Source organism: Lithobates pipiens, unplaced genomic scaffold (genome assembly GCF_037356315.1).
Source record: "Lithobates pipiens isolate NorthernLeopardFrog02 unplaced genomic scaffold, aLitPip1_a1.2 Scaffold_8, whole genome shotgun sequence".
Taxonomy (NCBI): domain Eukaryota; kingdom Metazoa; phylum Chordata; class Amphibia; order Anura; family Ranidae; genus Lithobates; species Lithobates pipiens.
The window spans coordinates 441,287,872-441,303,698 of record NW_027507903.1 but is presented as its reverse complement, the minus strand read 5'-3'; the positions used below and the strand labels follow the sequence as shown (position 1 = coordinate 441,303,698).

At 43.8% G+C, this 15,827-nt stretch overlaps 1 protein-coding gene across 3 annotated transcripts in view; it reads right to left on the bottom strand.

Annotated features, from left to right (window-relative positions):
• Nucleotides 1-2,168: 2,168 nt before the first annotated feature.
• The window catches only part of LOC143960051 (cationic amino acid transporter 2-like), a 76,120-nt gene continuing 62,461 nt past the window's right edge, over nucleotides 2,169-15,827 (bottom strand). For all 3 annotated transcript variants that reach the window (XM_077468325.1, XM_077468326.1, XM_077468327.1), the window contains exons 8-12: nucleotides 15,513-15,615; nucleotides 14,638-14,774; nucleotides 7,388-7,554; nucleotides 7,033-7,141; nucleotides 2,169-3,323 (exon numbers count right to left, since the gene is read on the bottom strand). In XM_077468325.1, coding sequence (XP_077324451.1) covers nucleotides 3,184-3,323; nucleotides 7,033-7,141; nucleotides 7,388-7,554; nucleotides 14,638-14,774; nucleotides 15,513-15,615 — 656 coding nt within the window. In that variant the 3' untranslated portion in view covers nucleotides 2,169-3,183. The remainder of the gene's footprint in view (nucleotides 3,324-7,032; nucleotides 7,142-7,387; nucleotides 7,555-14,637; nucleotides 14,775-15,512; nucleotides 15,616-15,827) is intronic.

Below are 15,827 nucleotides of genomic sequence, written 5' to 3'. Positions count from 1 at the left end.
GAGTTTCAATTGCAACTCAGCAGAAAAACTGATAGTGTGTATGAGGCTTAAGTCAAGGGCAGACTTTTGCTGCCTCAAGTCTGGGCTGGTCTTATCTGGTCTCTGTACAGACGATGGATAATGTGGGTAGCTGTTGCTGAATGTATCTAGTGGAACACATATACTTTATTTTTTTATATATATATATATATAATGTGTGTGTATATATATGTATGTTGGGAAACCCCACTCATTGGCAGTATATCAAACAAGTGAGCACTAATGCCACGTACACACGATCGGACTTTACTCCAGATTTGGTCAATCCGCCGGACTTTCTGAACGAGCGGGCTTGCGAACATATGAACGGACTTTCCGACAGACTTCCCGCCGGACTTTTGGCGGAGGTCCGACGGACTTTTCAAATGAACAGACTTGCTCACACACGGACTTCAAGTACGAGGGGGCTAGAGAAGGAAGTCAATGTTGCCTCTTTCATTGGCAAGATTGACACCTTGCGAGCCCCATCACCTGGTATGGGTTATAAGGTAACCCCTTACGCTGAAAAAAGGCATGGGGTCCCCCCAAAATCCTGCGCCCCCACCCCAAAGCACCTTGTCCCCATGTTGATGAGGACAAGGGCCTCTTCCCGACAACCCTGACTGTTGGTTGTCGGGGTCTGCGGGCAGGGGACTTATCGGAATCCGGGAGCCCCCTTTAATAAGGGGCCCCCAGATCCCGTCCCCCCACCCTATGTGAATGAGTATGGGGTACATCGTACCCCTACCCATTCACTTGGGGGATAAAGTGTCAATAAAAAAATACACTACACAGGTTTTTAAAGTAGTTGAAGAAGAAGACTTTGGGGGACCCCCACGCCGTTTTTTTCAGAGTAGGGGGTTACCCTTAAAACCCATACCAGGCGACGGGGCTCGCAAGGTGTCAATCTCGCCAATGAAAGCGGCGACATTGACTTCCTTCTCTAGTCCCGTCCGTACCTGAAGTCACGTTCAAAATGAATGGACTTTAGTCCGTGTTGGAAAGTCCGTCGGACCAGCATACAGACGAGCAGTCTTCCCAACAGGAGCTGGGTTCGGCAGAAAGATTTAAAACATGTTTTAAATCTAGATCTGCCGGACTTTGCGGAAGAAAAAGTCTGCTGGAGCCCACACACGATTGAATTGTCACGGTCGTGTGTACGCGGCATAAATCTCCCACAAATACAGCACTCAAACGCAACAATTTTGCAAAACATATAATCCAATTGCAAAATGAAGTGCTACAAAATAGCGTCACTGTCAGTGGGACTTTTGGTGTTAACTTTGCGGTGAAGCTCAAGTGAAAATACATTTTGTAGCCCTTTAATTTTGCAGGTCTGTATGTTTTGCTACGTTTGAGTGCCATATTTGTGGGGAGATTTCTAGTTCTCAGGCCGCGTACACACGCGGGGACTGTTCGCCCAACTTTGTCCGTCAAACAGTTTCAGCAAACAGTCCGCTCAAAATTAGCATGGACGGACATGGCCACACACGACGAACGAACAGTTTGCTGAAACCGTGCGCGATGACGTGAACGGCACGTACGACGGGACGAAAAATACGACGTCCTATACACTGCATTATAAATTTCGGCGTGTAAATCCTTTCTGAGCATGCGCGGAACTTAGTTTGACGAACAAGCCTACACACGAGGGGACTGTTCGCTGAAACAAAGTTTCAGCGGACAGTTTTTCGGAATTTCCGAAAAACCTTGTTCAGCGGACTGTTCGCTGAAACTGTCCGCTGAAAGCCCACACACGAGCGGACTGTCCGCCGAAACACTGTTCAGCGGACAAAGTTGGGCGAACAGTCCCCGCGTGTGTACGCGGCCTCACTCTTGCCACATTGGGGTTGATTTAGTAAAACGGGTGAGTGCAAAATTTGGTGCAGCTCTTAAGTACGAGTACGGACAGCCTTTGTGGATGTCGGCTTGTAGTTTCAATGAACTACCATGGCATTGTTGAGTGCTTTTGGGATGTGTGTGTTGGCGTGTTTACCCCCCTCCCCCTTCTTTCTGTCAGTGTGTAATCTGCCTGTCCTTATGAGCAGACTGATACACAGTCTACAGAAGTCCTGCATGGCACCCATGATCTAAAGGCGGGTGCAATGCTTTACAGGCTCCAAGAAAAAAAAAAAAACTAACGAACAATGTTTTACCTGTAAAAAGATGTGCTTTTATTATTTTTTTAATAGTACCCGCCCTTGTATGGGGTGGTGTTTTTATTTTTTCTCCTTCCCATAGCTAAACCTATAATAATTGCCTATAGTGCTCGTTTACACTTGCTTCAGACATGCTGTTTTTTTTGTTTTTTTTTTGTTAAAAATGTTGTAAAGTTACAATTTTTTTTCACCTTCATGCATTCTATGCATGAAGTTGAAAAAACATCAGACAACGATAGCCCCCCCCCCCCCCAGCCCCTCGTTTTACTTACCTGACCCCTTGAAAGTCCCATGATCACACCCGACATCCTCTTCACCAATCAGCTTGGCCACTGATTGGATACAGTGGATGGATTGAAAGCAGCGCAGCCATTGGCTTGTGCTGATGTCAATCACATCCAATGACGCGGGGGCGGGGCTGAGTGATACAGTGAGCAACTATGGCCACCAGCTGTATCACAAGAGCACATCCGAAAGCACTTCTCACCATGAGAGGGAGCTCGCATGAATGTGAGAAGTCCTTGCGGGGGGGAGTGGAGACAGTCGTCGAGGGACCCTCAGAAGACCAGGTTCAGGGGCCACTGTGCAAAACGAGCTGCACAGTGGAGGTAAGTATAATATGTTTGTTTAAAAAAAAAAATACCTTTACAACCCCTTTAAGCTTTCTAAATGCCAGTCAAAGCACATGTCACGAAATAAAATGGTAAGCTTGCAGTCCTGTTTCACTTAAAAAATTATACCACATGTCATTTTAGTGGTGCGTCAAGGCGTCTTCAAAGCCTTCATAAAAGTCTACGACAAAGCTTGCAGCACCTAAAGATTTTGCTTTGTAGAAATGAGATGTCAACACACATGGCCATGCCTCAAAAAAGCGTGTTGAAGCGTAAGTGTAAATGAGCCTATAGGCACAGTTAATATCTCCTAAACATGCACCGTTTGGGAGATATTTACAACAACCACTGGTTCTTCGTTAAGCTCCACTACATTCTGTTACAGTTATGGTTTATTAACTGAGCTGAACATCAAAGAACTGTGTCTTGGATCCCATGTTTTCTGCAGTGTCATCCATTCTCTGCAGGACAGTAACTGGTGTATTCAGTCTTTCTGCGCTGTGGTGGATCCCATAGCCAAAATAGATAACGAAACCTGCAAGAAAAGAAAAAAATAAACAGCCATAGTCTGCATTATTTAGGTGTTGTACAGACAATAAGACGTGTTTTTGTTTATGTATAGTAGTTCCAGTTATTAACTACTTGCTGACCAGCAGTTTAACATTTACTGCGGGCAGATGGCTTTGTTCCCCCGTGATGTACCGGGTTTACAGGCTTCTGTTGTATTTTTCAGAAGGTTCACAGCCAATGATTATGGCTGTGTACCTGCTGATGGCTGCATAGCACAGAGATCACTATGTTTTGTAAACACAGATCTGGCTGCTTCTTTCTCCAGCCAGTCTAAGGAAATTATCACACATACACTTGTTAGGCCTCTTTCACACGGGACGGATCTGTGATGATCCGCCCCGTGAACATCCACTTGCTCAGCAGGGATCGCTCCGTCGATCCCTGCTGAGCAGGAAGATGACAGGTCCGTTTCTGCATACTGTGCAGGGACGGACCTGTCAGAGCGCCACTCTCAGAGTCACAGAATCCGTGGTCCCCCGATCCGATCTGCAGACCGATGGAAAAGTAGGTATTTTGTAACAGAGTAAATAGAAAATTTTGAAAAAAAACCCCCACCTTTTTATTATAAACTTGTTATTTGATCACCACTGTTTTTTTTATTTTTTATTTGTTTATATAACACCAAAAGAAAGCTCTTGGATACAGGGTTGCATGATCAAGCAAGTTAAAATAGCATAGTTCTGAATACTAAAAAAAAAAAAAAAAAAAAAAAAAAAATGGTCTGGTCAAGTGGTGAAAGCAGAACTCTAGCTAAGACCATAAAAAGTTGAACATCTCTTGGCAAATGCATACATACTTCATGAGAGCCACGTAGAGATGGTGAGAACTAGCAGATCTGTTCACTCCTACACTGCCTCTGCACTTTCTGGAAGTAATGTCAGTTTCTACTTCTGGGTAGCAACTCGTCATACAGAAACGGATTCCCTGTACCTCTGTCACACTATGCAACAGACTTTTAAAGTGATTGTAATTGTAGTCTTGTTTTAAAAAAAAATAACAAAAAAATAACAAAAATGTTATACTTACCTCCTCTGTGTAGTGGTTTAGCACAGAACAGCCCATATCCTCCTCTTCTCTGATCTCTCTTCGGTGCTCCTGGCCCCTCCCTCTTGTTGAGTGCCCCCACAGCAAGCAGCTTCCTATGGTGGCACCTGAGCCAAGCTGCAGCTCTGTTTCTCCATTCAGACACGGAGCTGCCATTCGGCCCTGCCCCCTCTCTCCCCTGATTGGCTAACTGACAGCCACAGGAGCCAATGGTGCCTCTGCTGTGTCTTAGTCAATCAGGAGGGATAGGCTGGCTGGCCGAGGGAATCGTGGACATCGTTGAACAGAGATGGGGCTCAGGTAAACGTTAGGGGGTGCTGGGGGGGGGGGGGGCTCTTACACACAAAAGGCTTATTATCTTAATGTATGGAATTCATTAGGATAAAAAAAAACTTCTTGCCTTTGCAATTCCTTTAATGACTAAAGCTGGATCCACACATGTACCAAATGTGTGTGCTGCTGTCTGTTCAATAGAAGCCAGTCTAACAACCAACATCTGTCGAATGAGCATGCTGGAAAACCATTCGATCAGTGTATTCTGGCGGGGGGCATCATAATAATAGGTTAGCAGGAGAGATCCCTGCATCAACATAGCTTGTATTGATATGGGGATCTGTCAGTTTTTTCATTCAACCAAAAAAAAAAAAAGTGTGTGTGTACCCAGCTTTACACACAGGCGGTGTCAACAGACAGAGCTGGAGAGACAAAAACCGGTGAGAGCTAGCTAGGATAGGATAAAACAAAGGTGTGTTGGCAGTATGCCCCCCCCCCAGACTTTTTTTCTGCACCCCCAGATCAGATAGGCTAAATGTGGCACTGATTAACAATTTAAATCCAGCTTTTATATATATATAAAAAAAAAACAGTGGATGTTCTTCTGCATCTTCTATTTTCTAGTCTTAACCACTTGCTTACTGGGCACTGGGCCAATTTTCAGCTTTCGGCACTGACAAACTTTGAATGACAATTGCGCGGTCATACAACACTGTACCCAAATGAAAATTCTATCATTTATTTCCCACAAATAGAGCTTTCTTTTGGTGGTATTTATTCACAGCTGGGTTTTTTTTTTTAAACAAACAAAAAAAAGATGGAAAAAAAAATCATGTTTAATAGTTTGTTATAAAATTGTGCAAACAGGTAATTTTTCTGCTTAATTAATATGCACTGATGAGGTGGCACTGGTGGGCACTAATAGATACAGATAAGTCAGTACTGATGGCCACTAAGATGGCACTGATGGGCCCTGATGGGTGGCACGGATTAATGGGCACTGAAAGGTACCAGATATATGGCACTGATGGGCACTGATAGATGGCACTGATGGGCACTGGTAGGTGGCACTGATGTGCAGCAGCACTGTCCAGGCACTGATTGTGGGCACTGACAGGTGGCGCTGGTGGGCACTGACAGGTGGTGATGGTGGGCACTGGTATGCGGCACTTATAGGGGGCACAGGTGGGCACTGAGGAGCTGTGGCACATCGCAGTTATCGGGACTGATGTCCCGCTCACTGCTGCCGGTGATTGGCTGACAGTGCGAGGAGAAAAAATTGCAGATTGCTGGTGTTCTGTCAAAAGTGTCCGGCCATTGCGCAGTACGGAGGAGAAGGAGATTCCGAAAGTCTCCGAAGAAGAATGGTGCCTGAGCACTGAGTCCAGGTTGAAGCCCCACCATCCAAGTGGACATACGCCAGACTCAAGCGCTAGACTACACCTACTTGCCTGTGAAAAAGAAAAGGTATTCATAGTGCTTTTATATTGTTTGGTACCGAGGCACTTTTATTGGATGGTAAGGCACTTTGATGCCAATGCGGGGGTGACCAACACAGGTAATAGGTTGGCTCTGTATTGACACTAACATATTATATTTTGAATATTGTGTGAATAATTTTCAGCCCACATTGGGTATTTTTCTGGTGGTAGTTTTTTTTTGTTATTTATAAAAATCTTTTTCACAGGAAAGTAGGTGTTATAGTCTAGTGCTTGAGTCTGGCATTTTAGATCAAATAAAAAGTAGACTTAGCGCAACCCATGCTATATATATATATATTTCATTTAGATTGGTCCACAAAGGGACATTCTTATACCAGGTTGCAGCAAACGAAGAAAATTTGGTAATTCTTTGTGCGCCGGTAGTATAATATTTTTTATATTCTTCAAGTGGACATACGGTTGCTCATAGTAACAGGGCCCCTCTCGGGCTCGCTTCGCTCACTACGCTTCGGGCACGGCCTCGCTTCGCTCGGCTATTTTTTATTTTAACTCTATGTCCACTTGGATGATGGGGCTTGAACCTGGATTCACTGCACAGGCGCCGCTTATCTTTGGACACTACAGGGCAGACACTATCCGATGGGAGACACTATTTGGTACATCACCGGCTGTGTTGACATCACATGATCAGCTGTCATTGGCTGACAGCTGCTCACATGGTAAGGGGTCGGGATCGACCCCTTACTCTGATCTGTGATCCAGCGAGTCTCATAGACTCGCTGATCACAGAGCGTGCTGTGTGCGCCCTTCACATCTATTGACATCGTCCCCGAATGACGGCTACAGCGCAGATCTCTAGAGGTTAATGATGGTCTTAATAGCGTATCTAGTAGAACCTTTGGAAAGGTAACTTACCAATCACCATCCAGACAGCATAACGGAGCCACGTGTCTGCACTCAGCTGAACCATCAAATATATGTTAACTAGGATGCTCAGAATAGGTAGGAATGGCAAACATGGAACCTACAAATAACACCAATATATGAGAATTATTTCAACTTTGAGTGGTCAGATGCTACACAGTATTTATTTCTTGATTTAAATTTTCTGACAAAAAAAGTGAATAATTGTCATCTGTATTGAATAGTGTAGCACCCATGGAAACACAACTGCAGAGCATAAAATTGAAATATGCTGAGCTGCACACTGAATTACCCAACCCCCAAAAAAGACCATACTAGGTTAAGGTAGTAAATGTGTAAAACTCACCATGAATGCTGCTCGGCTCTGGTTTTGTGGTTGCCTCCAAATAAAGAGGGTGATTGCTACAATACCAAGGAGTGCCAGGGCAAGCAGAATAACACACCAAAGTACACCAGACATGATGTATTGGGAACATGTTGTAGATACCACACTCGCTATACAGACTAGGACCGCTGAAAGAAGATAATATTTATTTTTAGGAATCTGCTCCTTTATCTCTCAATTGATTACAGATTTTTTTTTTAATACAGAGTAAGCTAGAAGCATTGTTTTTTTAATGCATTCATTATTTCTAGAAAGTTTTCTCAATTATTATTTATTTTCTTCTGTGAATTGTTTAACCACTTGCTTACTGGGCACTTAAACACCCTTCCTGCCCAGACCAATTTTCAGCTTTCGGTGCTCTCACAATTTGAATGACAATTACTCAGTCATGCAACACTGTACCCAAATTAATTTTTTGTCCTTTTTTTCCCACAAATAGAGCTTTCTTTTGGTAGTATTTGATCACCTCTGGGATTTTTATTTTTTGCGCTATAAATGAAAAAAGACCGAAAATGTTGAAAAAAACCGCATATTTCTTTGTTTCTGTGACAGAATTATGCAAATTATTAATTTTTCTTCATAAATTTTGGCCACAATTTATACTGCTACATATCTTTGGTAAAAATAACCCAAATTAGTGGATATTATTTGGTCTTTGTGAAAGTTAGAGAGTCTACAAGCTGTGGTGCGAATCGCACAAAATTGATCACATCTGATGTACTGGTGGCCTATCTCGCTTCTTGTGACCCGAACAAGTCAGGAAAGTACAAATACCCCCCAAATGACCCCTTTTTGGAAAGTAGACAAGGTATTTAGTAAGAGGCATAGTGAGCTTTTTGATGTTGTCATTTTTTTCCCACAATTCTTTGCAAAATTAAGATTTTTCATTTTTTTTTTCTCCACAAAATTGTCATTGTAATATGTTATTTCTCTCACGTGGCATGTGTATACCACAAATGACACCCCCAAAAAATTCCGCTACTCCTCCTGAGTATTACAATACCACATGTGTGGGACTTTTTCACAGCCTGGCCACATAGAGAGGCCCAACATGCAGGTAGCGCCATCATGTGTTCTAGGAACATAAATTACACATCTAACTTGTTGACTATTTATTACACTTTTGAAGCACCAGGACAATGACACGTGACACTGATGACAGATGGCACTGATACGTGGCAATGATGACACTTATACGTGGCACTGATGACACGTGGCACTGATGACAGATGGCACTAATATGTGGCACTGATGACAGATGGCACTAATATGTGGCACTGATGACACGTGGCACTGAAGACACATGGCACTGATACGTGGCACTGATGACAGATGGCACTAATACGTGCCAACAATGACAGATGGCACTAATACATGGCACCGATGACGCGTGACACTGATGATAGATGGCACTGATAAGTGGCATTGATGACACTAACAACAGATGGCACGTGACACTGACAGGTGGCACTGATGACAAATGGCACTGATACGTGGCACTGATGACAGATGGCACTATGTGGCACTGATGACACGTGGCACTGATGACAGATGGTACTTATACGTGGCACTGATGACAGATGGCCCTGGGGACAAATGGCACTGACAACAGGTGGCACTGGGGGCAGGTGGCACTGGGGGCAGGTAGCACTGGGGGCAGGTAGCACTGGGGTGGATGGCACTGGGGGCAGGTAGCACTGGGGTGGATGGCACTGGGGGCAGGTAGCACTGGGGAGGATGGCACTGCTGGGGGAGGATGGCACTGCTGGGGGAGGATGGCACTTTTTTTTTTTTACTTTTTTTTAACTCAAGGCAGAACGGCTGCCGCTGCAGCCGTTCATCTCTCCCCTCTCACACTGTCTGTGTGAGGAGGGAGAGCGGCGCTGAGAGATGATCTCATATGTTTACATATGAGATCATCTCCCATTGGACACGCCGATCATGCTGTAAACGGCCGCTGTGATTGGCCGTTTACAGCGATCTGTGTTTGCCTGTCCCCGGGGGACACGGCGAACACAGAACTTCCGCGATGCGCGCCCGGGGCGGCGCGCATTGCGGAAGTAAACATTAGGACGGCCTCCCGGACGAACGCGCCTGCTCTACGGCCGTCATTCGCTATAGGGTGGGCGCAAGGTGGTTAATACCTATTCATGCAGTATTTACATAGCGTTTTCAGTATTTTAAGGTAAATTCCGTGAAAGGGTATAGTAAATCGACAGTTTCAGGACTGCATGCGATATTTAGGCAAAAATGTGTCCGGACACCTAAATACTACATGCAAGATGATTTTGTGCATGAAGGGTAAGAAGCGTTGGGTGAACAAGAAACATGAATATGGTGGAATAAAAGGAAAATAGCACATGGAGCTTTAAGGCAAACATGGGGGCCAACAAAGTAGAGTAAAACATAGTAACATGGTTTATTAAAATGCATAGACATAAAAGCCAAGCTGTTAGCATGATGACAAATTGCTTGAAAACATGCATATGTTATTGCATACAATGTAAGAGTTGTACTGGCATCTATAACTTGACACATTATAACAGGCCGAATCCAACTCGTGGCTACCTCCTAGGGATTCACTTTTTGGAACTCCCTGTTCCCCCCCCCCCAACTGATTCATATTGGGTGCGGGGATGTGGGTGGGGTTGTTCCACCTTGGCATCGGCGCCATGCTGCCGATTGTGCAGTCAATGCCTTGGCACCCTCTGCTGACACAAGCAGGTGTCACCATCTTGGCTGACGGCGGGATGGAACGTCTGGGGTTCAGTGAGCAGTCTCCGCCCTGACTCTGGCGCCCATCCTAAATGTCATGCCTTGTGTGACGGTGGGTGGGGTCGGCTCGCTACACAGGGAGCATTTAAACAGCCATTTTTTTTTTTCATTTACAGCCAGTTCCTACACTGAAACATAATTTGTATAGTCTGCACCTGTTACTACTGGGTTTCACTCCCACTGGGAGGGGTCCGCTCATTACATAGGGAGCATTTAAACACACTTCTTTCTTTCATTTACAGTCAGTTCTCTGACTGATACACATCTTGTGCAGTCTGCACCAGAAATCGCTGGTCCTTACTCCTATATCAGCAACACCAAGTAACTACCACTATAATTATGACATTCATTTCATATGTGGGTTTTAATCCCAGGATTTTACCAATTTCTGGGCACTGTTTTAATATTAGTTTATACTATTAGTTTATAGTTTTTATTTGGGCTCCTCTCTTTGATTAGCTTACATTTTTATATTTTCAGTACCATTTGGTATTTCATATTTTTATTAATGGAGCCCACCTGTCTCACTGTTCCAGATACTCTGGATTATACCTACATTCATGCTCCATGTGTTCCAGTTGGACCCTATTGCCACAGCTTCCCGGACCAGGCATTCATTTCGGCCCTAGCACCCTGGCGGTGTGTTTGTTTCACACTAAGCAGATATGTGAGTCTTACAGGGATGACTTTTATCCTTCCTGTATGTCTATTCTTTCTTTTCCAATTTTTATCTATGAATGGTCGATTTTGATACTTACCTCTCCTCATAGATGGATCATGCAACTGCCCGTGATGATTGGATCGAGCCCATGAAACGCGTAGGGATTGACCTAAATGCAACGCACACGTACTTACATGGTCTTTGGATCCAGGCAATACTGTGGATTATAACTGTTGTATTAAAGTGATTTTTTTTTGTTATTGAGAACAATATTATTGTATATTTTATACATGCTTTTAACATGTAAATGATTTGGATACATGATTTTATATTATGTGCCACTATTGCATGTATTGTCTTCTATGTACCTACTCAATCATGGCAAAGAAATACTTGTTCATGTTTTCACTTTGACTCCTTTGATTAGCTACAATATACACACCTCATTTAAAGTCCTGACCCTCTTTCTTTATGCACCTGATTAGGGATGGAGATGCATGTTATCATGCATCTCATTCAAAGTCCCAAAAAAACCCCTCTATTGCAATTTGTTTTTCTAGAGATATTGCACCTAATGATCTACTCCTGAAGAAGCGGGCAGTGGCTCGTGAAACGCATCGAGTTATACAGTGGTGTGAAAAAGTGTTTGCCCCCTTCCTCATTTCCTGTTCCTTTGCATGTTTGTCACACTTAAGAACCTTCCCAGGAGTTGGCCGGCCGCCCAAAATTACCCCAAGAGCGCAGCGACGACTCATCCAAGAGGTCACAAAAGACCCCACAACAACGTCCAAGGAACTGCAGGCCTCACTTGCCTCAGTTAAGGTCAGCGTTCATGCCTCCACCATCAGGAAAAGACTGGGCAAAAATGGCCTGCATGGCAGAGTTCCAAGGAGAAAACCACTGCTGAGCAAAAAGAACATCAAAGCTCGTCTCAATTTCTCCACAACACATCTTGATGATCCCCAAGACTTTTGGGACAACATTCTGTGGACCGATGAGACAAAAGTGGAACTCTTTGGAAGGTGTGTGTCCAAGTATATCTGGCGTAGAAGGAACACTGCATTTCATAAAAAGAACATTATACCAACAGTAAAATATGGTGGTGGTAGTGTGATGGTCTGGGGCTGTTTTGCTGCTTCAGGACCTGGAAGATTTGCCGTGATAAAAGGAACTATGAATTCTGCTGTCTACCAAGAGATCCTGAAGGAGAATGTCCGACCATCTGTTTGTGTACTCAAGCTGAAACGAACTTGGGTTCTGCAGCAGGACAATGATCCTAAACACACCAGCAAGTCCACCACCGAATGGCTGAAGAAAAACAAAATGAAGACTTTGGAGTGGCCTAGCCAAAGTCCTGACCTGAATCCTATTGAGATGTTGTGGTATGACCTTAAAAAGGCAGTTCATGCTCGAAAACCCTCTAATGTAACTGAATTAGGACAATTCTGCAAAGATGAGTGGGCCAAAATTCCTCCAGGACGCTGTAAAAGCCTCATTGCACGTTATGGCAAACGCTTGGTTGCAGTTGTTGCTGCTAAGGGTGGCCCAACCAGTTATTAGGTTTAGGGGGCAATCACTTTTTCACACAGGGCCATGATGGTTTGGATTTTTTTTCACCTTTAATAATAAACACCTTCATTTACAAATTGCATTTTGTGTTTACTTGTGTTGTCCTTGACTATTGTTTAAATTGGTTTGATGTTCCGAAACACTTAAGTGTGACAAACATGCAAAGGAACAGGAAATGAGGAAGGGGGCAAACACTTTTTAACACCACTGTAGATGCCAGTACAACTCTAACATTGTATACAATAACATGTGCATATTTTCAAGCAATTTGTCATCATGCTAACAGCTTGGCTTTTATGTCTATGCATTTACTCAGGTTTTAATAAACCATGTTTCTATGCTTTACTCTACTTTGTTGGCCCCCATGTTAGCCCATGGGACTTTGAGGCAATTTTTTCCTTTTGTTGCATTGTTTAGGGATGGAGGTATGTCATAGGTAGTATCAGACCCGTCTCTTTTGAATATGGTGGAATAAACACTTGTAGTTTTTCTTATGCTTGGGAAATTTACAAGGCGTAATAATAATTGTAACATAGTCCAATTAAATGCATTATATCAAATTTATAAATGTATGCCATTGTGTGGGGTTAGTTTCATTGGATTATGAGAGCACATATTTTCACCATATGGAGCTACTGGTTTAGCTAAAAAGTAAGTATGCACATGAGATTAGATAAAGTAATGTAATTTGTACATACTGTAACTGTTGAATGATCATAATGGGATGTGCTTATGATGCATTATTACCGATTTGTAAGAAATGCTTGTTGTAAAGCAATTGTAGTAATATGTTTGCAGCCTCTGTTGTGATAACAGCAGAGGGGAGATCGGTAGACAGGACAGATCATGCGAGAAAGAGGCACAGTAGAGCTGCATGGAACGCAGGAGCTGCCTTAGTTAACTTTGCAGAATAACTAGCAGGTGATTGGCTGATAGGACACAGAGCAGTCCTAACAATCAATTACCAGCTCAGTAATATGCAAAGTTAAAGGAGCTGTAAAGTCTCAGGGTTTTTGAAAAACCTTCTGTGCTGGAGCTGCCCCCCAGACCCCCCCCCCCTCTTTTCTTACCTGTGCTTAATCGTTCCAGCGACGAGCATGAGCCCAGCAGCTCCAGCCACTGTCTTGGGTCCTCATTGGATAGGTTGATAGAAGCGGAAGTCATTGGCTCCCACTGCTGTCAATCAAATCCAGTGACATGGGAGCTGGGGCGGAGCCGAGTCCTGGTGTCTGTATCAATGGATAAAGCAGCAAAACTCAGGATGAAATGGCACCCGCCAAAAAGGAGGAGTCAGGAGCGCCGACCGGGCACCCCAGAAAAGGAGGATCAGAGCCCCTCTGTGCAAAACCCTTGCAGAGAGCAGGTAGGTATGACATGTTTGTAAAGGTTTGTTTTGATCTACTCCTGATCTACAAAAAAAACAATCACTTTAACTTCAGCAGCTCCCACTTCCGCCCTCCATGCAGCACTACTGTGCCTCTCTCTCATGATCTCTCCTGTCCCCCGATCTCTGCTCTGGGTGCCTGTCAAGTAGCAGAGTAAGAGGAAAAGAGAACCTGGCTACCGTGTGTGTGGGGGGAATGGGGGGTGAAGGGGGCAGAAAGGACTACTGGGGGCTGATGTAATGGGGCAGAGCACACTCCTATATGTTGGAGCAGGAAAGACTACTGGGGGGGGAGGTGATGTAAAGGTGCAGAGCATACTACTGTGTAGGGGTGGGAAATGTGAAGGGGCAGAAAGGACTGCTGTGGGAAGTGATGTAAAGGGGCAGAGCAGGCTACTGTGTAGGGGGGAGGGGAAATGGGGGTGAGGTGAAGGGGCAAAAAGCATTAGTGGGGGGGTGATGTAAAGGGGGCAGAGCAAACTTTTGTTTGTGTGTGGTTGGGGGGGGGGGGGATGTGGGGTAATGTGAAGTGGGCAGAAACAACTAATAGTGGAGGGGTGATGTGAGAGTGTCAAAGCACAATGCTGTTGGGGGCAGAGGACACTGATGTAAGAACAGGATTGGGATATAAGAGGAGAAGAGGGCTGTGATGTGAAGGACCTGAGTGATTGGAAGAACATGCGATTCAGACCTCGGGTGAAAAAAAAAGTCTTACTGATCGGACCTCCGTAAACTTTAATTCATTACTCCTGGTGTACAGCATATGTCCATCCCTAGCTAAGACAATGATATCTTACTGATTGAAGAGTAAATTCTATTTACCTATTGCCATTACACTCCGTGATACCAGTGTCGAGGAGCGAGCTGAACCAATAACTGATGGCCTTGGATCTGTGATATTATCATGGTACTCTATACTTCCATTAGTTGCTTGTGTAGTGTCTGTCTCAATCTGGTACCTAGCATAAACACAAATCACACTTGTCATCTTGCAGTAAAAAAGGTAATTAGGGTTATGAAGCGTATAGGCTAATGTCCAGGGCAAATCTTAAAGTATATACAAACCCTAACAATTAGCTTCCCTTACTCCATTTTGCTCTGTTAAATATGCCATTGAAAGTGTTTGTAGTATCTTTTCAATAAGGGCAAAAAGACGCCTTCCTGAAATTCAGAGCTGTTCTGTTTCCAGTTCTTTCTCAAGTAGTCCATCCAGTTCTTATCGTGGGCTACAGAACAATTAGTACCCATGTAATAGAGGTGAGAAGAGTGGGAGGGATTCAGTAGTTTAACAAAAGACAACTGGGCAGGGCTGGTACAATTTCTTGTGATTTTAGTGCAGAAAAAAAGCATGTATTGTCCTTCCACAACAGGAAATTAGAAGCCGAGTAATTTCTGGGATGTTCTACCTCCTAATACCGCTCCGTGTACACGGATTACTCATTGAAAGTGGGACAGACTGATGCACATTTCACTAATATGCTGACAAACAGCTGACCTTCCTCATACAACTTCTACTGCTGCCAGCAGAGCCTACAAAGTGTATAAGGATATATGTGCCTCTAATAAGCTTCCAAAATTACAATAACCTTCATTTTTCAAAGACACTATTCACCTTCCCTACCTTTCTCAGCTACACCATTATATTTACTGCTAAACTACGCATATGCTACATGCAAATACAAAATCATTAAAATTACCTCAGCAGAATGACACACGAAGACACCAATGTGTAGGCCAAAAGAGTCCCTATTGACATCATATCCACCAAGGCCTTCAGGTCAAACAGGAAAGCCATGAGAGCTGTGGACCAGAACGTATTAAAGAGGCATCAGACTACTAAAAATAAATATACAGGCATAACTCCCAATGCGTATAGCTATCCTTTGTTTATTGTGTCAATATTAGTCTTTCCTTAATATAATTTGAAAGAATTAAACTTTGGTATATTAGAGAGTGAAAATTAAGGGTGTGATAAATATTTTTTTATAGTTAAGCTACATCCATACTCACAG